This window comes from Macrobrachium nipponense, chromosome 1 (genome assembly GCF_015104395.2).
Source record: "Macrobrachium nipponense isolate FS-2020 chromosome 1, ASM1510439v2, whole genome shotgun sequence".
Taxonomy (NCBI): domain Eukaryota; kingdom Metazoa; phylum Arthropoda; class Malacostraca; order Decapoda; family Palaemonidae; genus Macrobrachium; species Macrobrachium nipponense.
The window spans coordinates 52,674,366-52,699,868 of NC_087200.1; the positions used below are offsets into that span (position 1 = coordinate 52,674,366).

Sequence of the window (25,503 nt, forward strand, 5' to 3'; positions counted from 1 at the left end):
TGTGAAGTCAAATATGTTTTTCATATTAACTTGAAAATAAAGATGTTTTTTAAATACTATTACACTTGAGAAGTCTCTACCAAGTTAATCCTTTTAAATCAAAACAATTGGCCGGCACGAATTCCGTACTCTTAGAGTGCCTGAAAGACTTTACATGTAACACAGTTTGATAAATACAATTTTTTGTATAACTGTGTATTTACATACGTTTTCGATATGTCACCCATGAGATCAGATGATACTAGAGGTAAGAAGCGCAAACGTAAATCTTTATCAATGCTAGAAAATGCTCATCCCATTTGTGCTTTGTTTACATTATGACGGCAACATTCAAATGCCCTGTAATCGCCGAAATTCATTAATTGCTTTTTTCATCTCACTACCCTCTACAATAAAAATAAATGACGAAGAAACTAATAGCGATAGTTATGAAATACCAAATTTAGAATATGAAAGTCACTGCTAAATAATGTGCAGATTCTGAAAAAAATTTAGGACTGTATTGAGTCGGTATTGTATTGACTTATTAAACTCTGGAATGTAGGCTAAATGTGTTAAATAAATTGCACTATTTTAAAGAAAATTATACATTGTGAAGTTATAAGATGATGAAGTTAAAATATATAAGTAATAAAATGATAAAAAGGGTTGTCAGAACTTTGCCAAGTAGTAGGCTACGTCGGAAACTAGTTCTGTGTATAATATATGACTGAAAATTAATGCTATTTGTCAAAATAAAAAGAATAAAGCGTTTAACAATGAATTCGTTTAACGAAGTGGTCGCTGGAATGGAACTCCATCATTAACAAGGAGTACTTGTGTATATATATAATAATTAAACATACCTCAGCCGTTCTGTTTTGTCTTAGGGGCCAAAGGGGAAGTGACTAGTGTACCTAGTAGGTGAGTGAGGGGTACACGTACCCCCTTTCACTATTCCTTAACCACCCATCACCTACCTTGTTACTAAATTCTGCTACTGATCCAGCCTGCATTGATTGATACTCATATATAAAAAGCTATGGTTTATTTACTACCTAGGAAAGTTACAAATCACTTTTACTATATTTATTTTTTTCAGGATTTTGAGGGACTTACTCCAAATGTACTGTGTCAAGTTATAGAAACAGTTAAGGGAGGTGGTGTCATAACTATTATCCTGAAGAAAACCTCCTTGAGACAGCTCTTTGATATAGAGATGGATGTTCATAACAAACTGAAAACTTATTCACACCCAAATGTTTTTCCATTATTTAATGAAAGGTAAGATTTCCCTTATTCATGCCTATTTACTTACAAACTTCTCAAATAACTCTAGACTGGTTGCTCTGTGATGGTGTGTGTGTGTGTCTATGTATGTACGTAAGTTCATACACATGAATGAGCTGGAAATGACCATTCAGTTGGCTTATTGACAAGGTAGTTAATTACTGACAGGTAGGGAAAGTCCTGCTCACCTGTTGAACTGCACTCCACTTTACTTCTGGCCACCTTTGAGCTCAGATGTCTCTCCAGACCCTGTGCTCAACTTGTCCATTCAAACTTTACTGGATTAATAATTTTTAGTGTATACTTCTTTTGCTTTTGTATTGACTGTGTGTTCTATTGTTATAGATCAAACTGTCAGTCAGACAAACATGTTTGTAAGGAAATTCCGCATATATGTTTCGTTGCTAAGATTTCATATTTTGTTTTCATAAGAAACATAGCAGCTTCTGGAAGCATGCATCAGAAGCTGTCACTTTTCAGAACTGTAAGACTTAGAAACTATTGAAGTTCACACTAAAGTTTGGCCCTTTTAACCTGGTAGAGGAGGAAGGCCTTCATAGCTATAACCTTCATAAATTCCCCTCATGGATATTTTGAATTCCTGACTAGGCTTGCCTCGTGGGTAAGGCAAGTAGCATTGTCTGCAGAGGAAGTGTATGGAAACTAGTAGCATTCTCCCTCTTTGTTTCTTCCTCCACTTTGACCCCAGTTTCTTACTCTGCACTGCAGGCATTGAGAAGGTGAAGTCTAACCTTGCATTTCAAGTCTAGGTAAGGTTTTTTCTGTTCTATCTCACTCTCTGGGGAGGGTTGGGAAGCATGGCTACGATCAGTGATGGGCTTTTACTGAATAGGGTTGGCACCTAGTGCCATCTACTTAGACTGGAGGTCTGCTTCCATTTTGTTTGTGAGCTAACATCGAGTCAGGTTCTCTACTTGCTGCAACTTTGGTGCCACACAGAGAGGGGATTGCCAGACCTGTTCACACAGCTTGTTCACTTCCTGTGTACTCGGTCTACTGGTTGGATTTATGGATGGCAACAGGCCAATGGTGTTCTCTATGTCTATCAATGGTCAGACGGCCTTGGTGACTGGAGCACCTTGACCCTTCTCACCATGACTTATCAGGGTTTTATGGAGAGGAGTTTGCATTACCTGCTCATGCAGCTCATTCACTATCTGCGTGCCCAGTCTGCAGACTGGGTTACTTGTGACAACAGGTTATCTTTGTTCTCTCTGTCCATCCATAAGCAGTCATAGTAGTTGAAATTCAAGCAATTGCTTCTCCCTACCCTGGTTCATCAGGTTTGTACAGAGCCTAACTCATCAGTTTTAGACAGAGAAAGGTCTATGTGACCCATTCACGTGGCTTATTTGCTATACACGTGTCCAGTCTGTGGCCTGGGTTTACTGGTACCAACAGGTATCTGTTTAATGCATGATTTGGCAGTTATTGTGGGCAGTCAAATAAAACACCTCATTGTGACCTGTGCATAGTGCCAGGAGGGTTCACGGGTGCCATGTGCTATTCATATACGTACCTGGTCTTTGGGCCAGGGTTATTGCTGGCATTGGGGTTCTGTTGATTCTTCTGGTCCATTCATGGTTGGAGGGTTTGTAACACGCTTGGTTGGGTTAGTGCTACACATGCAGACCACTAGCAGGGTGTGTTACCCATTTGCTGTTACAGGCAGTCCCCTGTTATCGGCAGTATCTGTTATCAGCAATCGTGTTTTGTTGTGCTTGTCTTGCACCAATTTCCACTCATTCGTGCTGATATTAGAATATTGGTGCAATTACATACCTAACAGAGGTGCCATTAACCGGTTATCTGTGATTTTTGTATATGAGACTTACCCACTAATTATATAGCTATGGTTTCCAACGTTCAACAGCCTAATTCAAATTTCGCGGGTAGCGCTTCGATTGTTCAGTGTAGACGTAACAGTGTCGTCCCCAACGGCAATACTAGGAACAATTTAGCAAAGCGTTTCATTCTGTTTCCTGCCATGCTTGACTAAACATAGAGTGCTTACAGCTGCTTGTTCTTATTTTCCGGTTATATCACTGGATTTCGGTATTGTTACACAACCACTGGAACGCATTTGTATCCTTCGAGCAGGATGAGTCTTGTCCTTTGTTTTTCTATTCAGATTATCATCAAGCCAGCTATTTTTATTCTCCAGCAATATTCCTTGAATGTAACTCCATTAAATTAGGCCTAATACTATTGTAAATAAGTTTTACTTAAAGGGCTTATGCTATGCGCAAGTCGTTGGTTAATAATTGCCGTAAGTAATCATGATTTTATGCATCATTCCTTTGGGCCAAGCTTTTGTTTAGATTTTGTTTATCGGCCATTAGTCATTAGCCTGACACTGGTAATAATCACTTTAAAATAATTTTCGAATGTTGTTCCATTCTTGTATCTTAGAACCTTTGCATTTATTATGTACTTATCGGGATTAGGCTACATGCAAGTCGCTGGTTTATAATTACCTTTTAAAAGTAATTCGTGAAGGTTACATGATTCCCTTAGGTTAGACGTACCTTGCTTTTAGGATTTTGTTTACCAACCATAGGCTGTTAGTCACAAGCCACCGGTAAATATAGTTACCTTAAAGTAATTTGTGAATGTGGAGACATTCTTTTAGGCCAAACGGTTGCATTGGCCAATACGTTTTTAGTTTACTGTGCTTGCGACACTCATCACTTTCCTTTGCAGAGTCTGAAAGTATTAAGGAGAGAATGGTGTTTATGTAAGGCTCGGGAGGCTTTGGAGAGAAAAAAAAAGGCCCCCCCCCCCCCCTTACATGGCCTCGGTGTACGAGGTATTTTCCTGGCATCACACAATTGTGAACGTTTCACATTTAAGCTGATAGCATCGAGCTCGAGCTCATTAGGCGCTCTGGAGCACAGGCGGCCACTTGAGTCATTTAGACTTGAGCACAGGCCGCTCAAGTCAGTTAGCGGGGCACGCAATCGGTTACTGATTTAGACTTGAGCACAGGCCACTGGAGTTCATTAGCGGGGCACGTAATCGGTCACTGATTGCAATTGCTTTTATTCATGATAATTTTAAAAATTACTTCTTTTGGCATAATGGAATAATCGTTTATTCGTAAATTTTTGTTTATATTAGAGTTGAATTTGCTTTGAGACTTAGTATGGAAGCGTTTGGTGGTATAAACACATATGTATATTTAGAAGGGTAAGTTATTTTATATACATACATCTGAATACATGAAATGCTATTTCATATTTTTGTAAGTAATATTTGTTAAGGGATTTTGACGAAGGAAAAATCTATTTCTGGGTGATTGGCTCGTGTCGCCCTATGAAAGTATCCTTAATATCATTCTTTCTAGGTAAAATTAGCCTAAAATAAAATTACCAGAGAAAAACAAAATAAGAAAATGTCAGTAAAACTGACTCGCTCACTCTTAAAAAGAAGTGTCGGTATGATATAGGGGCGAGTGTGGAACACTACCACGAGACAAACACCAATTAGAACTTCCCTATCAGAATCCCCCCAAGAGAGAGCCGATACCAACGGGCGATGCAGCCTCTACTACTACTACTAGAGGACGCCACGGACAGCAGCGCCCCTAGCGGTCATCCTTAAATAAACCATACAAATACATCTTGTCCTGCAAGGGGGGGTGGGGGAAAAACAAACCATAAAAAGGGGATGGGTTTCATAGGGCGACACGAGCCAATCACCCAGAAATAGATTTTTCCTTCGTCAAAATCCCTTTTCTGGGCTCAGCTCGTGTCGGCCTATGAAAGAGTACCAGAGAAACAGACAAGATGGAAAAGGAAATAATGAAAAACAGTTTAAAATGATGGATATAATATAAGTAAATCAAATACAGCATACAAATTAAGCACTTAAACTAACTTATTACAATAATAAATAACAGAATGTTAGTAAACTTAAAGTACTTAAATGGTAGATAATTAAAAATTACAGATATGCATGTAAAATAAGGAAACAAACTTGGGATGATACTTAATTAGAATATGATTACAAAATATATACATACATGTGTCCCTAACCCTCCCCGAGCATAAAAAATAAGGATAGGTACACTCAAATCCATCATTAACACAATTAATTCAAATATATACAAACACATTGTGACTGAAGCTCATCACAAACCCAATTGGTGAATATACAAACATATTGTGTCCTACCCTAGCAAAAAAAAAAAAAGGGTAGGAACACTGAAGTACATATCAGTACAAGGGTGGTTGTCCCTAGCAAAAAAATAAGGGACAATCCACTATATGATACAACGGCTAAGGCTATGATGTTGAGTAGCCTGACGATTGGTTGAGGCATGTTGGTTGAAGTAGGTAGAAAGGAGACCTGGATCAATACTACAACTACTAAACAGTATCAGGGGAAACTATGTTTCCCGCTGCTACTGCTGAAAACTTTAAAGATTCCAAGGACTTTAAATAATGCCGTTTAAAGACTGTCGGGGATTTCCATCCAGTATACTTCTTAAGATCCTCAAAGTTCATATGTTGGAAATAATTAATTGAGGTGGCTACTCCCCTGATATCATGTGCTTTTGGGAATGACTCAGGGTTGGCTTGTTTAATGAAGTAAAGGATTTGCTGTCTAATACCTTTAACTGATAAAGTACCACCTTTTTCTCTCATAAAGAGAGCACCTGAGGATCTAGAAGAAGTACGAGAAAGAAAGGCTCTAAGAGTTGATACTGGGCAGAGAGAAGGATCCTGTGGAAGTGGGATAACCTTCCAAGGGGCCCACCTTGCAAGAGGATCTTCATTTTTGGCTAAAAAGCTACGATCCGGGGCAAGTAGAACTTCTCCTGATGGGAGGAACTCCACATGACCCGCATCCCTGGATAGAGCCGACAGTTCTGAAATTCTAGCTCCTGAGGCTAGGCTTAGTAAGAATAATGTCTTCCTCAGGAGCATAATGAACGTACAAGATGAGTTGTCAGTATCTGAAGCTAGTTTGAGGACATCATTTAAGAACCATGACACTGTAGTAGGCCTCTGAGAAGGTCTAAGTCTAGCACAGGCTTTAGGGATAGATGTGAAATAAGATTCAGTCAAATCTATCTGAAAACCTACTTGAAAGATTTTCTTCAAAGCCGATTTGTGAGTGGTAATCGTGCTAGCTGCTAAACCTTTTCAAACAAGGATCTGAAAAAGGATATAGCCAAATTAACTGTCATGGTTGTGGTGTTCGATTCTCTCAGGAAAGATGCTAATTTTTTAACAGCTGAGTCATATTGTCTAATGGTTGACTCTCTCTTATCTGATTCTAGGAAGAGAATGTTCTGTGGATCAATGTCAGCATCTTTATTAGCCGCAAACTTCATGAAGTCCATAAAGTTAGGGTCTGGAGAGTTCTTGAGGAAGCGAACACAGTCCTCATTTGTACTGATTGTGACAGTTTGGGATTGGGGATCCGTTGAGGTCGGAGACCCAATTCCAAAAGAAGAGGATACCAGTTGCTCTTGGGCCAATCCGGTGCAATCAGAGCTACTATCCCTTTGAAGGACCTTAGTTTGTCCAGGACCTTCAAGAGCAGATTCACTGGAGGAAAAACATAAATTCTCCTCCACTGATTCCAATCCAACGACAGGGCGTCCGTGGCATAAGCCAGAGGGTCCAGGTTGGGGGCCACATAGCAAGGGAGCTTGTGGTTCGCTTGTGAGGCGAAGAGATCCACCTGGAGACCTGGGACTCTCCGGCTTACCCACTGGAATGACCCGACGTCCAGAGACCACTCTGATTCCAGAGGAACTGACCGGGACAGGGCGTCTGCTATCACATTTCTTACTCCTGCCAGGTGAGTGGCAGACAGGTGCCATTTGTGTTTGTTTGCTAATGCAAAGATGGCTATCATGACATGGTTCACATGCTTGGATTTGGACCCTCCTCTGTTGATGCAGTGAACTACTACTGCACTGTCCAAAACTAGCCTTAGATGAGACTTCTTCGGGGGAAGCAGTCTCTTCAGAGTAAGAAATACTGCCATTGCTTCCAACACGTTTATGTGGAGCTGGCGAAATTGAACTGACCAAGTCCCCTGAACCTGTTTGAACTGGGAGTATCCCCCCCACCCGGACAGGGAAGCATCCGTGTGAATGGTTAACACTGGGAGGGGATATTGAAGGGGAACCTTCTTGGCTAAGTTCTTTACTTTTGACCAAGGCCGTAGTTGGTTGCGGAGGATCTGAGGAATTACTGACAACTTGTCTCGATATTTGGAGTTTGCTCTTGACCGCCAAATTCGATTTATATCTTTCAGCCTTGCTTTCAGAAGGATATCTGTTACCGAAGCAAACTGAAGAGACCCTAGGATTCTCTCCTGGTTTCTTCTTGATGTCTGTTTGCATTTGAGGAATTGCCTGACAGATTTTGCTATTTCCTTCCGTTTGGCCACTGGAATTGATAGATTGTGGGAAGACAAATCCCATTGGATTCCTAGCCACTGAAAACGAGATTCCGGGGTAAGTCTGGATTTCGTTTTGTTTATCTGGAACCCCAGATGTTCCAGAAAGTGAACTACCTTTACCTTTTTTGGGTAGCTTCGAGACATTCCTCGACTGTTGCGCCCAGATCAACCAATCGTCGAGGTATGCCGCTACCATGATTCCCTGAGCTCTCAATTGTTGTACAACCACTTCTGCTATCTTTGTGAATACCCGGGGGTGGGGGCTACATTCAGACCGAAGGGCATCACTTTGAATGAGAATGTCTGATTTCCTAGCCTGAATCCTAGGAATGGGCGGAAGTGCCTGGCTATAGGGATATGATAGTATGCGTCTGTAAGATCGATGGAGCATGTGACGGCTCCACGCGGAAGTAGGGTCCTTACTTGAGAGGGTAAGCATCTTGAACTTGTCGCAGCGAATGAAAGAGTTTAGCTTTGACAAGTCTAAGATTACCCTTCTTTTTGTTGAGCCTTTCTTATTTGGCACGCTGAATAAGCGCCCTTGAAATTTTAGATGTTTGACTCTCGCAATAGCTCCTTTCTGAAGGAGTTCTTCCGCGTAATCTATCAATTCCTTTGACGGTATCTGATGAAATGATTTGATTGGGGGAGGATCCTTGATCCAACTCCAGCCTAATCCTTTGGACACTATGCTCTGTGCCCAATTGCTGAACCCCCACCTGTGGCGGAAGAGGAACAGCCTCCCTCCTACCTGGGAGCCTCATTGCTGATGGGCGGGTTGGCCACCACGCCCTCCTCTGAACTGCTTACTCCTTGTGCCCCTTCCTGCGCCACGATGACGAAAGTAACCTCTCGCCCTACCCCTCGGTTGAGAGTACCAGCCTTGAGCCTCATAAGCAGGGTTAAAGGCAGGCGAGATAGCGTAGGAAGTAGAAGGTTGCGATTGCTGGGGCACCAGGAGGAAAGGCTGGGTCTGTTTAGATGTGGCAGGTTGTCCCTGTTGGGTAACTGGGACTGCCTGCACAAACTGCTGCTGATGCTGAAGTTTTTTATATGGCTGGAACCTCTTACCAGCCTTCTTTGGTTTCTTGCCAGCAGTGGGAACGGATTCCTGTTTCCTCTTAGAGGAATACCCCACCTAGCTCTAAGGCTCTGGTTGAGTCTAGCAGCTTCGTGGTGGACTTCGTTCACTGCGGACTCTGGGAAGAGATCCGCTCCCCACATGCTCGCAGCCAAGAGTCTATTAGGCTCGTGCCTGATAGTGCACTCTTGAAGGACATGCTTCCGCAGTTCCTCCTGGCTTGGAAGAAGTCAAAAGCGTCTGACAGAACCGTCTGAAACTGTGATTTCGCCAGAATCTTGAAACAGCGGTTCGTTTAGCGTACGTATGAAAAGTGCAGCCATTTCCGTAACGATAAGAGAGTTAAGGGACCTGCCAAACCTAGTTCGCGCATCGAACTCTGCCTGGATTAGGGAATCCGGCAGCCTAGGTAATTTCTCACCGAACTGGTCCATGGCGCAGTCCGGCTTGAGTTTACCCAGCGTGAATGTAGCTGGCAGGTTTTCCCATAACTCTCCGAAGGCGGGGAAGAGTGGAGAGGTAGACTCCGACTCCCTCAACTGTGGAATGGGCTCATCCTTGAGGACTGCCTGAAGAGCCTTCTCCACCAATTTCGTGGCGAACGGAAGAGAGACCTCCTCTTCCGTTGCGAAAATAGTGAAGGGACTCTTGTAGGCCTGGAGTCTAGTGTTAGTACACTCCCAGTCCTCAAGGCAGTGAACCCATTCTCGTTGTGCGTGATCTCTACTGTAGAGAACTGACTCCTTCGAGATCTTATCCTCTCTCGTAAGAGCTGTTGGCGTCAGCCTAGCATACCCCATGAAAGGCTGCGACAGACCCGGAGGATAGAACTCGAAGTCCTCAATCCTTCGAGTACCAAACTCCGGGATCGAAATCATCCCGTCCTTAAAAGGAGCGTAGGCCGCTACTCTCCATGGATTCTCCATAGAGAAAGCTGGTAAGGAGTCGTAAGGCGGAAGTTGGAGAATCCCCGTGCTAGATGCAGGGGAGACTGGGGGAGGAGCCTGAGATAGCCCAGCTACTCGATCCTCATTCTCTCTCATCCTATTAGAGAGGTCCTGGATAGTCTGTCCAGTTTGAGACAGACTGTTCGACAATTGCGCGAACATCTGCTCAAAACGTGTTCCCCATGCCGAAATTTGGGAACCTACCATCACTCCTACCTGTTCCATCATTCCTGGTGAGACAGAAGAGGGAACGGAGGAGCTGGTGCTTGCCACCCCTGCCGGCATAGCCGGAGAGGGGGCGGGCAGCGGAGGCGGGAGAGGGCAGCGACCTCGGTGGTAGCGCGAGCCTTCTCCTTCGAAGCCTTGCTTCTGGAGCTCTTCGACTGGGAAGAGCTCGCTTAGCCTTCAACCGCATCGGCGTATGAAGTCGACGACTTCCTGGCCGAAGAAGACGAAGACGACTTCCTAGAAGTCGTCTTAGACAAGGTCTTCGGTTCTCTCTTTCCCTTCTCCTTAGGAGGTACAGAGAGAGCGGGAGGGCGGCTAGGGATCTCGGATCCCGGAAAGCCTTGGAAAGAGGCAGAAGAAGAAGGGACAGGAGAAGATCCAGGAGCGCCCAAGGAAAGACCTTGGGCGCCCGACAAACCTACCTCAACCAACAAATCCTCACTTACTACCGCCATCGGCTCGAGGTTCAGGTCCAGGGCAGCGACGTCCGGAACTGACTCCTGGGAGGCTACGACCCCCAAACAATTGCTGGAGTTTCTTGCTGGATGGAGGCAATCACTGGGGCGGGGGCGGCCAAGGGGTCGACGATAGCCCCGTCGACTTGCCCGCAGGGAAGATCTGGATGGCCAAGTTCCTATCTAATATGTAGGGCTGGCCCTTGGCGGCGTTTTTTCCAAAGCCGCCCACCCACGCTTTCAGGGTGGCGAGAGCGACTTCCCTCACACCGCTAGCCTGAAAGAAAGGTGGGATTAGCTACCAATTGCGGACAGGGTTAACAGACTTACGAACTAGAAGTTGTTAGTAAAATCATAAGTAACCTTATAATGGACATACCCCATCTCCCAGCTGAGCGACCAGGTCGTAGCATATAGCGCAGGCCTCGGGGTGCCAGACGATCGTCTCATTGTACGACGTGGCACACGGGGCGTGAGACCTGCACTCGTCATGTCCACAGGGGTCATACAGCGTCGCATTACAGGCCGGGACCTGGCAGTTGGTAGCCTGTAAGTGGAAATGTACATGAGTACAGAGTAAACACTTACAGCCTAACATATGCTCCGCTGGTGCCGGAGCGATAAAGTTAGATAAAACCAGAGCCCCGCTAAAATACGTGTGGTAACCAGGTTGGAAGATAGGCTATGGCTCCGCCAATGGCGGAGGCACAAGAATCAACCAACTAGGAGTGGTGGTAATGGAAACCACGACGGACAATGGCGGGTGATGGTTGATAAAATGAATATAATAACACACAATTCATTGTAAAATATCTTATAATAGGGTATATATCCTTAAAATAACAAATTAAAACAACATTAAAACGTCTTCTCTCCACCCGTCTACTAGAAGAGTGCGTAGGTAAGGATAAGCTCCCTTCCGGTAGCGGGGGAGAGATATAAGGATATAGTAGGCAAGCAAACGACCATCCATAGCTCCCACCCTGCCCGCTAGCGGAGCCAATATTCTATAACCAAAGGTGCCCCGGCTGCGACGGAAGGCTCCTTTCGTATCGTAAGAGAGGTGGCTGAGCAATGGGGCGGGGGGGAGGGAGGTCCCGGCGAAACACGGCGGGAGCGAGGAAAGGGGGGAGGGATGGCCTACTCCTCCCCGCCTCACCAACTACCCGTATGGAGACCCCGGTACCTCATAGTGGTTCGCCCTATACCCCCTGCTGACGGAACCCCCCGGTCTCCACCGCCTAGAGAGTGAGAGAAGGCGATGAGGTTGTTATGACAACCAAGGGGTCCCCCGGCTCCTCCCTACGTCAGAGAGGGAGGGAAGGGGCAGGGTAAGGTGCTATAGGACACGTGACCGCAAGTGGCCTAGGCCGCGAGCAACACAACCGTGGTAGGGCCACGTGAACCAAGCTGTACCAACATGTGGAACAAGCACCTAGGCTAGCCTAACACCCTAAATAATAATATACATCGAAAAGGGGAAGAGACACTTTTAGTAAAAGAGAAAGAAGCCCAGGAGGAGGCAGACTGTTCCGAGAAACAGAAGCCTACTCGAAGCCAGCGATAGCCGATGTAGAGCAAGAGCCGGGATGCTGGGCCGAAAATAATAAGAGCCCTAAATACCAAGCTAAGAGAATGGTAGGAGGGCTGAACTAGCTAAAACTCGATGTAAACAATGAATGTGAAAAAAAAAGTAAGCCCATAAGCATAAGAAGTCCCAGTATGGAGGACCGGGAATTCTTACGAGGCGGCATGGCCGCCACGAGACAACCGAGGAACCGTATATGACCTATAAAAAGGAAAATACTGGTACCCGGAAGACAAAAAGATCAGTAAAATGTTACTTATGAGTTACTTAACTTAGCCGTGGCGATTGCAGAGCGTTCCATGACACAGATGCGGATAATTCGCAAGAAAAGCACGAGCACAAGAAAATGGCGACTTGTCGCAGGCGCTAAAATTTAAGGATGACCGCTAGGGGCGCTGCTGTCCGTGGCGTCCTCTAGTAGTAGTAGTAGAGGCTGCATCGCCCGTTGGTATCGGCTCTCTCTTGGGGGGATTCTGATAGGGAAGTTCTAATTGGTGTTTGTCTCGTGGTAGTGTTCCACACTCGCCCCTATATCATACCGACACTTCTTTTTAAGAGTGAGCGAGTCAGTTTTACTGACATTTTCTTAATTTTGTTTTTCTCTGGTAATTTTAGGCTAATTTTACCTAGAAAGAATGATATTAAGGATACTTTCATAGGCCGACACGAGCTGAGCCCAGAAAATCCCTTTATCACTAATTGGAGAACAAAAGCAGTGTTTTTACATTACTAGAGTCCGATTGGCTTTGATACTTAATGCAGAATGGCTGTTGATATAAATTATTATTATTTTGGTGTTATGCATTTATTTACATTATGTTTAAATGCATGTCTGAATATGAAAGGCTGATGTATTCATGTATTATGAATGTTTCAGGCCTAGATGCCAGTATTCCCTATAGTAAAGTGTGTAGTTAGTAGTCAATTATTTATTGATTATTTTCATGAAAGTAATCTGTAACCGAGGTTACCAGATGCGCCGGCATCTCGCCTCTTGTCTGTCGTCTGCCAACTCCTTTTGCCTCCCAAAGCTAACGCCAATTCTCTCATAGTACTCCTCCGACCTTTGTCATCTGCTCCTGTGCCTGGCTCCATCGCTTCCTTCCCATGCCTTTGCCAGCTTTTATTTCGATGATCATGAATGACCAATGTAACAGTGAAGTGTTGTGCAGTGGAGGAAGCGACTACTAGTCCCACGATTCTCCTAGACTCAGTGTCCCACTCCCCCACACCCGGGAGTTGACATACTTGAGGTCCAAGGGAGGTTGGGGGGTTGCATACATGTAGTCACTCCCTCACTTGAACCTGTTGTCTGTCCCAGGTATTGACAGATGTGTCAGAGGAGGTGACTATCTGGCCCCTCAGATATCCTAGACTTAAAGTCACTGTCCTGCTCCTGACGGCCAACATCTGCCTAGGAGAGGACATACTGGTAATCAAAGGGAGTCCGAGGGGTTGCCCCCATTAGTTGCCCCTCGGTCGAACCTGTAGCTTTTCCCAGGTATCGGCAGACAGCCATTGAAAAGGTGTCTTGTTGGATGTGTAGTGAGGAGGGTCTTTTTTCAACTCCCGGTCGAACCTGTCGTGACTTATAGGTTTCGACTAAACGCCGTTGAACAGGCGTATCGTAGTGTACAGTTGTCGTCCAATTCCAGTGGTTTGTTACCTAACAGATCGCGTCGATGGCGTTAATCTTTGGTGTCTCGACCTCTTGAAGAGGTTTATTTAGTCAATGAAGCCTCGTACCCTTTAGTCATGTTTGTCTGACTCCTCACAGTCGATGTTCGACTTGAGACTCGGCTGAAGTCTACTCACAATTGATGTTTGAGACTCAATCGATGTTCGACTCGCGACTCAGTTGATCCCACTCATGATTCGGCCGATTCGACTCGCAATCGATGTTCGATTCGTGACTGGCTTGTTCCGACTCTCAGTCAATTTTCGACTCATGACTCGGCTGATGCGACTCACAATTGATGTTTGATCGCGACTCAGCTGATTCAACTCTTAGTCGATTTTTGACTTGAGACTCAGCTGATTCAACTGAAGGGAGTTCGATGGGGGTTTATTTCCCCTCTGTCGAAATTGTCATACTTTTTTAGGTTTCGACTGAATGCCACTGGAAAGGCATTTAGTGAGTTGTGCTCAGTAGGCATCAGATCAAAGGACAGTTACTTATTTGACCTAATTAGAATATTGAACGTCCTGTGCTAGCCCCTAGATGTTGGAAGCATTGTAAGCGAATTTTTGCTTCCGATAGCCATTCCTCCACAGGTGTTCGCAGCTAGGTATGTTGACTCGCTCCCTTCACAATGATCTTAAAGGTAGAGACGCAGACTTGTCCGCTGTAGAGGAAGAGAATTAGAATTCTGCTCCTGCTTTTGTATATTTGAGCCTTATCAAATACTTTTGTCATAGATGCTCATCAGAATAAGTATCGACTCTCATGATGAAAGCCAGGTATTAGCACCTAGCCACTTGAATCTCTCGTATTGGGTGTTTCTTGTCGAGTGTCAATCCACGTACAGATGCTTTGCGCCATGTGAGGCGTCCACTCCCTTGCTTCAGCTCGTTAGGCATTTTCCACGCCTAACCTGGCACAAACTATTGGAAGTCTGGCGCTGCCTGTTGTATGCCTGAAGAGACTCCTCTTAATCTTCTTCGACACTAGGGGATCTTTTGTTAGCCACCATTCGAACAGGAATTTTCGATCACTAAGACATGCATGGCGAGAAATGGCAAGTTCTCGCAAACTTAGGCAAGTCTGTGGTTTACTATCATCACTGCAAGTTGATGGTGCGAGTCATCACCCACTCTCACTAGCTCCGAGAAGAGAGGCCAAGAACAGTCATCCTCTTTTTCCCTCTACTGCCTGAGTTACGGAACTCTACAGATTACATTTTCCAGAGTTAGGATGCGAGAGACTGCTCCTGGTTCGATCTTCGGATCTCTCCAGTGTCCCTGTTTTTGGAGAACAACCAGTTCAGCATGAACCAGTCGTCATCGATGCCCTATTTTTGCCGTAGAAGCTTTAATTCGGGATAACTTTACCTTTGCTCTCTTCATTAAATAATGAAGGAGGTCTGCTTCCAGTCTTTATTCTTTTTCTCTTCGAAGTGAAGAATTAGGCTGACACTCGGTTGACAGGATCTTACGAATATAGGTACTTGTATATTCTCCTCGCGACATATGTCTATTAGTTGTACCGTTTGAGTACAGGCATATACATGCAAGTGAATTCTTCTTGTGTGTGACAAAGACAATTTAATTTTCTGAAACTCAGGACAGCCTTTCGGTCCTCCTAAGAGTTTCCGATTTTGGTATGATAAGACTAGTGATATTGTTTTTGCAACAACGCCACAGGGTTGGCATTTTCATCGAACAAGGGGTTTTTTCAATCCCTCTTGTTTCGGTTTACATATAGGTGATCGAGGGTATCTGTCATACACTCAATAGCTCTGTAAGACAAATGAATTCCAAGGTGGAATGTGCTACCAGGCAACTCAGCCTCAGAGTCGGAGACGAGTGAGGATCAGAGTACTGCCGTCTCATTGAAATTTTGTTCATTGTAGTATTGTTTCTCCTCTATTGAGGGTTAACTTCTAATTTGGATCTCTGCCTGGCCATCACAGACTTAAGTCTCTGGTTGGCTCTGGATTCTTGCTTATGGGTGATATTTTGTGCTCCACAGTTGCCATTGCGAGAATCATCGAACAGAGATGTCTCATTAGACTCATTATTTCTTTCTGCTTACCTGGGGTACAACAGAAATCTGTAAATCTTTTGCTTCATCGTAATTGATTTGTAGGCCACTGTGATGATTTAGAATGATTTCTGGACAAGCACCGCGGTTTCATGTTGTTCATATTCTTTTTTCTAATTTGTAAAGTGTTTAATTAGTATTTGTTCACCCCGAATTGTGTAAAGTGTTCAATTATTAATTGTTTACCCCGAATTGGAGTGAAGTTGAAAGACATAGCCTGATAACTCGGCTGCCAGTGTGAAGAGAAGAGTTCCTCCCAGAACTTGTCTCTTCCTCTGTCTAAACGGATTGTCTTAGTTTATATGGACTTCATGTTTAAGACATAATGTTGTCAAGTGTTTTTTGGCCTACTCTGCAGCGAAGCTAAGGAAGTAAGAACAGCCTTTACTTCCTTAGTTTTCAGGCGTTTTCTGCCATCGAGCTACCAGAGGCGTAAGTGATCTGTGCTTAATATATTTTTTATGTAGGTTTAAAAAGTGTCAAAGATTTTCAATACCTTGAGACCGGTTTTTGTGATTGGCATGGCATCGCGGAAGGAATCACAGGATATTCTCCTAGTATCTCCTCACCGTTTCAGTAAGGTGCTGAGTTTGGAGAGTCAGGGGGTACAGTGTACCTGGAGCACCCACCACTCAGTGGATGGGTCTTGACTTTATTTCATTGTAAGTGTCAGTGTTTTCTCGTTGTTTTATTTTGGTGCTACACCACATGAGCATTCCCCTCGCTGCAAAGTTTCCCCTAAGTAGGAGGTGACCCTTGGCTCTGCCGCCACGCCACTATGAATTAAGACGAGCGCCAACCAGAGGCAGTGTTCATCTGCATAGTTCTCTTAACTAATAGGAACAAGAAACGTTTTTTCAATGCTAGCAACTTTTTTATTTTCAAATTCATTACATGACATAATGCTTTGAAGTAGAATATGTCCATGACCCCACCTCCTTTCAATGTGGAATCAGCTATATAATTACTGGGTAAGTCACCATATACAAAAATGATATTTCTGGGCTCAGCTCGTGTCGCTGCGCGAAATATCCTTTAATCTATTATTTCTAGGGTAAATGTACTAACACATACCAGAGAATAAATAAATAAAGAAAAAGGTCAGTATAACTGACTCGCTCACTCCCAGAGGGTGTCGGTATGACACTATGCGAGTGAGACCACTACCACGAGCCAAATGCCAATAGAATTCTCCCACTACAAAATCCCCCAAGAGGAGAGCCGACCCACAGAGTGGGCAGCACCTACTACTACTACTCCATCCCATGCTGCCGACTGCTGCGCCTCTGGTGGCCATCCTTTTCAGTTAGCGCACACGATACACACGTGCCATTTTCTTCTCTGTGTTTTTTGTGCCCTTTCCTTTGGATTTTATTACCATGGAGCGTGCAGCTATCGCAGCAGCTAAGTTAAGTACTCAGTGTTTATTGCTAATTGATTTTTTCCGGCCCTGAGCACGTATTTGCCGTTTTTTAGGTATAAATACGAACTCTAGGTCGGAAGCATGGCAGCATGGTTCTGCCTCGTGGTGGGTTCGTTCTGGGTCGCCCATACCCAGAACATCCCCTTGCTTATGTACACTCTATTTTATTTATCCGCTTTGTTTAAGGTACGGTCTACATGGTTTTGTCATGCATGCATGTCTTTTACCGTATGTAGGCTCTTCCATCCAGACCCTAGCCACGGCTCTTAGTATCGGCCTCGGCTAGCTTTGAGTGGTAGACTTGCCTTCGGGTTAGTCGTACACTCCTGGATTTTTTCTCCTACTATATTGTTTTCTTTCTTTCATTTTATTATTCATTTGTATTATTTATGTGATATTTGTTAGGTTAGTAGGGCGCTGGCTTGCTTAGCCTAGGTCCATGGCCCATTGGGCCTATATGTTAATCCGCTCTTCAGCTCGGTTGCTTCCCGATAGCATCTCTCTGATCAGTTGGTTATGTTTCTAGGCTTAGTTGCTGCTTCTTATCGCCCCGTGGTCACTACGTGATCACGAGGCAGCCAGACGCCTTTGTCCAGTCACTTTCCCCCTTCCCCCCCTCCCGCTCTTCTATAGGGTCGGGGGGGGTGGGTAGGTCTGCCCATGCTCGCTCCACATACCCGAGCCTGCCTCCCTCTCTCCCCCCAGGCGGAGGGGGTAGAGGGACGGGACAGACCCAGACTGGACTCGACCTCTCCGGCTTCTCGGCCTGTCCGGTCGGATGGTAAGGTGGGGGGGACTGGCCTTTTCCCCCCTCCATTACTACCCCGTCGCTCCGTTACTAGCCCGAGTCTGTATGCCCCTTTGCTCTTTCCCACCTTACTAGGGCTCCTTTATTTACCACCGGAGACCTGGCATCCAGCGGAAAGGTGCTAGTCTACCCCACGGGGTGGTCCGGAACATACAGTCGGTCCCTTCTAACCTCTCCGTTTCACTGAGTTATACACTCCGCCACGCACTGGACTTAGTCCGGTACGTTCGAGTTTTTAGGTTTAAGATCTATTATGTTAAACTATTAAGTTTATCTTAAGTACCTTAAAAACCATCCCCCCTCCGCGTGTTTCACCGGATCCCTCCGGGGTTATAGCCTATTCAGGCGATTAAGGGAGGGGTTATGCCCAAATTTTTTCCGAGCTCCGGCATGCAACGGAGTTCTTCTGTCCTTTAGCCTGTAAGTGATAGTCTTTAAGATACTCATGTGTCTTTTCACTTACAGACCACCAACTGTGAGCATCCGGGATGCGCCGCCACACTTCAGGACCCATGTGGACACGAAGTTTGCCGGTCCCATGCTCCATGCGCGACTCCGCACGGGGACATCCAGGTCTGGTACCATGAAACGTGTACCATCTGTTACGATCTGGTGAGCCAGCTTTTTAGACGGGGTAAGTATTCCATCTCCGGTAGCTGGTCCTCATCTGTTATAGTGCTTAAGTTTTACATCAATCACTCTAACTTAAGGTAAAATTCAAGGGGTCTTATAGCCCCTATAAATTTTAAGTTACGCTTTAAGTTAGCTTTAGTTTTAAGTTATTCTTAAATCTAATCAATACCCTCTCTTCCAGGCGCCGGCCGTGAGGGATACCGCACTGGCAACCCTGCGGGCCTGGGTCGGCGGTTTTCGGGAAGAACGCCGCCAAGGGTGAATGCCCACCCCTACATCCTGGAAAAGAGGTGGCGGTTACTAATTCTTCCCCGGAGGCAGGGAGACAGGCTACGTCGACCCAGTAGAGGCGGCCCCGACTATCGCTTTCATCCAGCAACACGCTGCTGCCTCGTTGACTGACCAAGGCCAGGACATCTCCTCGGAAGTCACGACGCTTGGATATCAAGTTTAGAACCTAATGGTAGGTGTGGACGACCTGTTGGTCGAGGTAGGTAAGTTGGACACCCAAGGGATACCCTTGGGTGCAACTGCTTCTTCACTCCTGCAACCTCTCCATCCTTCCAAGGCTTTACGGGTAACGAATTATATACTTCTCCTGACGCTTCAGTTAGACCCCAAGGTCAAGGGTCAAGCAGTGAAATCCTTGACGAAGACGTCGTCGTCGTCTAAGAAGACGGCTTCGGCGTCATCCTCTTCTCGTAAGTCTCCGGCTAGGAATCCCGGAGCAGAGAGATCTAAAGCTTCTGGGTCCGGCTCTAAGTCCTTCGAGGAGTAAAATCCTCCAGAGAGAGATCTCACACTCCAGCGGAGTCGTCAGTTCCGCTACCCTTGGTTCCAGTTCAGAGCCAGCCCCTCCACCTCCGCAGCAGTCTCCGGCTTTGGACTCCAATGCTGGTCTGTTACAACAGGTGGGCGACCTGGTTGGGTCTCTGAAAAATAGCATGGAACAAATGATCTCTCGGTTGTCGGATAGGATTACCTCTCAAGACACATTATAGCCGACTTGAGCCAAGCTCCTCTAGCCTCTCCTCCACCTTTCAACACAGGTGGAGCCCAGCTTCCCCCGTATGACTCTCTACCTCCGTTCTCAATGAACAACCCTTGGAGAGTAGCGTCATACGCCCCCTTCCAAGACGGACTCATTTCTATCCCGGAATGTGGAACTCGGAGGATCGAGGACTTCGAGTTCTACCCGGAAGACCTTCAGCCTCCGTTCATCGGCTACGCCAGGCTCACCGCCTCAGCCATGACTCGGGATGATAAAGTACCAAAGGAGACAGTCCTCTATTCACGTGACCAGGCTCAGAGAGAATGGCTCAGGTGTCTAGAGGACATGGATTGTTCCAATACGAAAATCCAACCTTTCAAGAGTCCGTTTACGATCTTTACGATGGATGAGAGTACCCCCGCTCCCTTTCCTGACAAAGATCGCGACATCTACCATTCCAGCGGCCCAGAAGGGGGACCCCATGCCTCAACTGAAGGAAGCAGATCCACCTACATCTCCGTTACTTCCTTCAGCCGGAGAATTGTGGGAAGACTTACCTAACCCTTCTCAGCTGGCAAAACTCAAACCGGACTGTGCTATGGAGCAGTTTGGTGAGAAGCTTAACCATAGGCTTCCAGATAGGCCGTTATTCAGGCAGGAATTCGACGCCAAATCGCGGTTAGCCAGGTCTATTAATTCCATGGCTATGACCGAGGTGGCTACCATAGCCTATGGTCAGAACCGCTCTTCAAGCTTCTTACCAAATCCTTGACTCAAACGGTACAGTCAGTATGTTTGAGTTTGCCACTGCTAGGACGAATTGTAGGAAACATGTCCTACAAGAAGCAACTATTCGGCACGAGCCGAATAGGTTACTTGCGTCAAGCATCTGGGAGCAGACCTCTTCCCAGAAGCGATGGTGAAGGAGGTTCAGTCAGAGGCTACGAGATTGAAACCAGAGCCTTAAGGACCTCCGTTTGGGGTCTTACGGCCAAGAGACGTCAGGATCTAGCAGCTAAGGGTAAGGGTCAAAGGAAACCTAGACGTTTCCAGCCCTACCAGAAAAAGCAGCCACGCTTTTCTCAGCAAGTTCCGGCTGTTCCCTTGGTGCAAAAAAGCAGCCCACCTTCCACCTCCAAAGGCTCAATCGCAGCCGATTTATGTTATCTCCCCTCAGCCTCAGCCCTCCACCTCTTACGCCCTCTCTCCAGCTTACAACCAAGCCTTCGAGAGTCAAGCTTCACAGAAGTATGACCGCTCGGGTAAGGGAGGCAGAGGTAAGCGACCCTTTCGTGGGAGAGGATCGGGCAGGGTCCCTTTAATAAGGGGAAAACATTTCAAGGGGAGGCCCGAGGGAGGCTACCAGAACCAATGAGGAATTTCAGGTAGGAGGGAGGCTGTTTCACTTTCGCCACTGGTGGAACTTCAGCAAGTGGGCTCAGAGCATTGTGTCAAAAGGCCTGGGTTGGAGCTGGTTAACGAACCCACCCCCATCCAGACCTTTCCGCCAACTTCCTTCCAAGGAATTGACGGAGTATGCGGAGGATCTCCTTCAGAAAGGAGCTATAGCGAGAGTCAAAAGGTTAAAATTTCAAGGACGCTTGTTCAGCGTGCCAAAGAAAGGCTCACAAAAAAGAAGGGTAATCTTAGACTTGTCCCGCTTAACTTAGCATTCGCTGCGACAAGTTCAAGATGCTCACGATCTCGCAGGTGCGGACCTTACTTCCCCGTGGGGCCGTCACCACCTCTATCGATCTTACAGACGCTTACTATCATATCCCTATTGCAAGACAACTTCCCGTCCGTATCTGGGCTTCAAGATAGGAGACCAGACATTCTCCTTCAAGGTAGTTCCTTTCGGGCTCAACGTGGCACCCAGGGTGTTTACGAAGCTGGCGGAAGTAGGTAGTCAACAACTCAGATCGCAAGGGATTATGGTAGTAGCGTATCTCGACGATTGGTTGATCTGGGCTTCAACAGTCGAGGAATGCAACAGAGCAACACTGAAAGTAATTCAGTTCCTGGAATATCTAGGCTTCAAGATAAACAGGACCAAGTCAAGACTCACCCCAGAGTCAAACTTTCAGTGGCTAGGCATTCAATGGAATCTATCCTCCCATACTCTGTCGATTCCATCATCCAAAAGAAGGAAATAGCGAAGTCAGTCAAACAATTTCTGAGTCACAAACTGGCATCAAGAAGATCTCAGGAAAGGATCTGGGTTATCTCCAGTTTGCATCAGTGACGAACATCTTAATGAAAGCCAAACTGAAAGACCTAACCAGAATCTGGCGCTCACGAGCAAATGTCAGGTCCAGGGACAAATTATCCTCAGTCCCTCTGATTCTAAAGAATCGACTCTGGCCGTGGGCGAAAGTCAAGAACTTGTTGGTGTCAGTGCCCCTTCAGTTCCTCCACCAGGGATCACCATCCACACAGATTGCGTCATTAAGCGGTTGGGGAGGATATTCCCAGTTCAAAAGGTTCAAGGAAGCGTGGTCACCTCAGTTCCGTCAGTTCCATATAAACGTACTGGAAGCAATGGCAGTGTTCTTGACTCTAAAAAGGTTCCGCCCGCCAAAGTACACCCCACATAAAGCTAGTCCTGGACAGCGCAGTGGGTGGTACATTGTGTAAACAGAGGAGGCTCCAAGTCACGTCATCTAAATCATGTCATGATAGCCATCTTCTCCTGGCGGACAAGTTCAGTTGGCATCTCTCCTCCACTCATATAGCTGGAGTGAGAAACGTCATAGCAGATGCTCTATCCCGATCAGTACCTCTAGAGTCGGAATGGTCACTGGACAACAGTTCGTTCCAATGGATTCTTCAGAGAGTTCCAGGTCTACAGGTGGATCTCTTCGCATCTCAAGCGACCCAACAAACTCCCGTGTTATGTGGCCCCCAACCTGGACCCCTCTGGCCTATGCCACGGACGCCCTGGCTCTAAACTGGAACAACTGGGAGAAGATTTATGTCTTTCCTCCGGTGAATCTTCTCATGAAAGTCTTAAACAAACTCAGGACATTCAAGGGTCAAGTGGCTCTAGTAGCCCCAGACTGGCCGAAGAGCAATTGGTACCCTCTCATTCTGGAACTGGGTCTTCGCCCTCTTCGGATCCCCAATCCATCCCAGGCTCTCCCAGTCATACAAACGAAGACTGTGTTCGCTTCCTCAGGGATTCTCAAAACCTTAACTTTATGGATTTCATGAAGTTGCAGCAAAAAGGGATGCGAATATTGACCCTCAGAATATTCTCTTCTTGGAATCCGATAAAAGAGATTCAACTTTGAGACAGTATGATGCTGCTGTCAAAAAGTTAGCAACCTTCCTGAAGAATCAGATATTAGAATCATGGACAATCAATTCAGCTATATCCTTTTTCAGATCCTTATTTGAAAAAGGCTTAGCAGCTAGCACAATTACGACAAAACAAGTCAGCCTTGAAAAAGATTTTTTTTTCAATTTGGGTTCAACATAGACTTGACAGATTCCTACTTCTCGTCTATTCCCAAGGGCATGTGCTAGACTTAGACCTCGGTAAGGCCTACGTCAGTATCATGGTTCTTAACGATGTCTAAACGCTGGCTTCAGAAACCAATAATGACACATGCTCGTTTATAATGCTCTTAAGAAAAACCCTATTTTTATTAAGCTTGGCCTCAGGAGCTAGAATTTCAGAACTGTCGGCGTTATCCAGAGATCCGGATCATATTCAGTTCCTTCCCACAGGGAAGTGCTACTTTCTCCGGAACGTAGCTTTATAGCAAAGAATGAAGATCCTTTGATGAGGGTGGGAACCATGGAAGGTACTACCCCTTCCACAAGATCTATCTCTTTGCCCAGTTTCAGCCTTACGAGCCTTTCTATCTAGGACCTCCTCATCCTCATCGGGTCCTCTCTTTAAGAGAGAAAAAGGTGGCACTTTATCTATTAAAGGCATCAGGCAACAAATCCTGTACTTCATTAAACAAGCCAATCCTGACTCTTTCCCAAAAGCACATGATGTCAGGGCAGTAGCCACCTCAATTAACTATTTCCAACATATGAACTTCGATGAGTTGAAAAAAGTATACTGGATGGAAATCGCCGGCAGTGTTCAAACGTCATTACTTAAAGTCCTTGGAAGCTCTGAAATTTTCAGCAGTTGCAGCGGGGAACATAGTTTCCCTGACTCTGACTATCTTTAGTAGAAGATCCAGTCCTCCTTTCTACCTGCCTCACCCAACAGTTCGTCTATTCCTGCCTTGTTCATTTACGATCACCTTGTGTCTTAGCTGCTTTTATGATGATGTAGTGGGTGTCCCTTAATTTTTTGCTAGGGACACTCACATTTGATGGTGGTTATTGATCTCGTGGATGTCATCTCCTTATTTTTATGCTAGGAGATACATCTTATTATAATGGTTACGGTTTTGTATATTTAAGTCATATACATTCCTTTATATATTATTATTGTTGAGTTGTTTTATTCAACTTTTATGTTAATTGCTTTAAAATGTTTTGATACATAGCTTTACACAGATACCATTTTTGTACATATATGATATATTTATCCTGTATATATGTATATTACCTTAAGTAAGAAATATTATTAGAATTAAGTGTAATTTAAGCAATATTTCTATTTTGTATCACTGTGTATATGTATCCTTATTAGCAATTATATTCGTTATTTTTATCTTATCTTTTATTTGAGACCTCTTTGATTTTGTTGAATTTCTTTACAATCTTGTGCTATTTCTCTGGTACGATTTCGCGCAGCGACACGAGCTGAGCCCAGAAAAGGGATTTTGACGTAAGGAAAAATCTATTTCTGGGCGATTGGCTCGTGTCGCCAGCGAAATCCCGCCCTACCCATCCCATCGCCAAGATTGTCTGCTAACTTCAGGATGGCCACCAGAGGCGCAGCAGTCGGCAGCATGGGATGGAGTAGTAGTAGTAGGTGCTGCCCACTCTGTGGGTCGGCTCTCCTCTTGGGGGATTTTGTAGTGGGAGAATTCTATTGGCATTTGGCTCGTGGTAGTGGTCTCACTCGCCATAGTGTTCATACCGACACCCTCTGGGAGGGTGAGCGAGTCAGTTATACTGACCTTTTTCTTTATTTATTTATTCTCTGGTATGTGTTAGTACATTTACCCTAGAAATAATAGATTAAAGGATATTTCGCTGGCGACACGAGCCAATCGCCCAGAAATAGATTTTTCCTTACGTCAAAATCCCTTTTTTATTGTAAAATAAGGTTTTGTATATACTTACCCAGTAATTATATGATCAGAGCCCACCCACCTCCCCTCTGATGGACATTATGCATGAAACAGAATGAATTGCTTGGCTAAGTTGTTCCTAGTACAGTCGGCTCCCGTATTCGCGTTGTCCGGATTTGCAGACTCACTGATTAGCTGATTTCTCTCTGGACCATATTATTTGCCGGGAATTCGCCTATTCACGTGGATTTCCGACTAAGTAATCACTAATTAGTAATTAGTGTATTTTGATTGATGTTATTTTCATGCCTAAATACATTTTTAATATACAAAAATGATTTACTAATTTTGAAATATTAATATTGATCAATACTGTATTCTCTCTCTCTTACAGAGATGTATGTTATTTTGTATGATAAATAAGGGATTTTGACGAAGGAAAAATCTATTTCTGGGTGATTGGCTCGTGTCGCCCTATGAAAGGATCCTTAATATCATTCTTTCTAGGTAAAATTAATCTAAAATTACCAGAGAAAATAAAAATTAAGAAAATGCAGTAAAAACTGACTCGCTCACTCTTAAAAAGAAGTGTCGGTATGGTAATAGGGGCGAGTGGGAATCACTACCACGAGACATTCACCAATTAGACTTCCAATCAGAATCCCC

The 25,503-nt window shown here is 45.1% G+C and overlaps 1 protein-coding gene across 1 annotated transcript in view; it reads left to right on the forward strand.

The window, feature by feature from the left end:
- Positions 1 to 25,503, forward strand: part of LOC135218788 (RNA cytidine acetyltransferase-like) — a 268,720-nt gene that overhangs the window by 46,972 nt on the left and 196,245 nt on the right. The window contains exon 4 of the mRNA XM_064255237.1: positions 1,082 to 1,263. Coding sequence (XP_064111307.1) covers positions 1,082 to 1,263 — 182 coding nt within the window. The remainder of the gene's footprint in view (positions 1 to 1,081; positions 1,264 to 25,503) is intronic.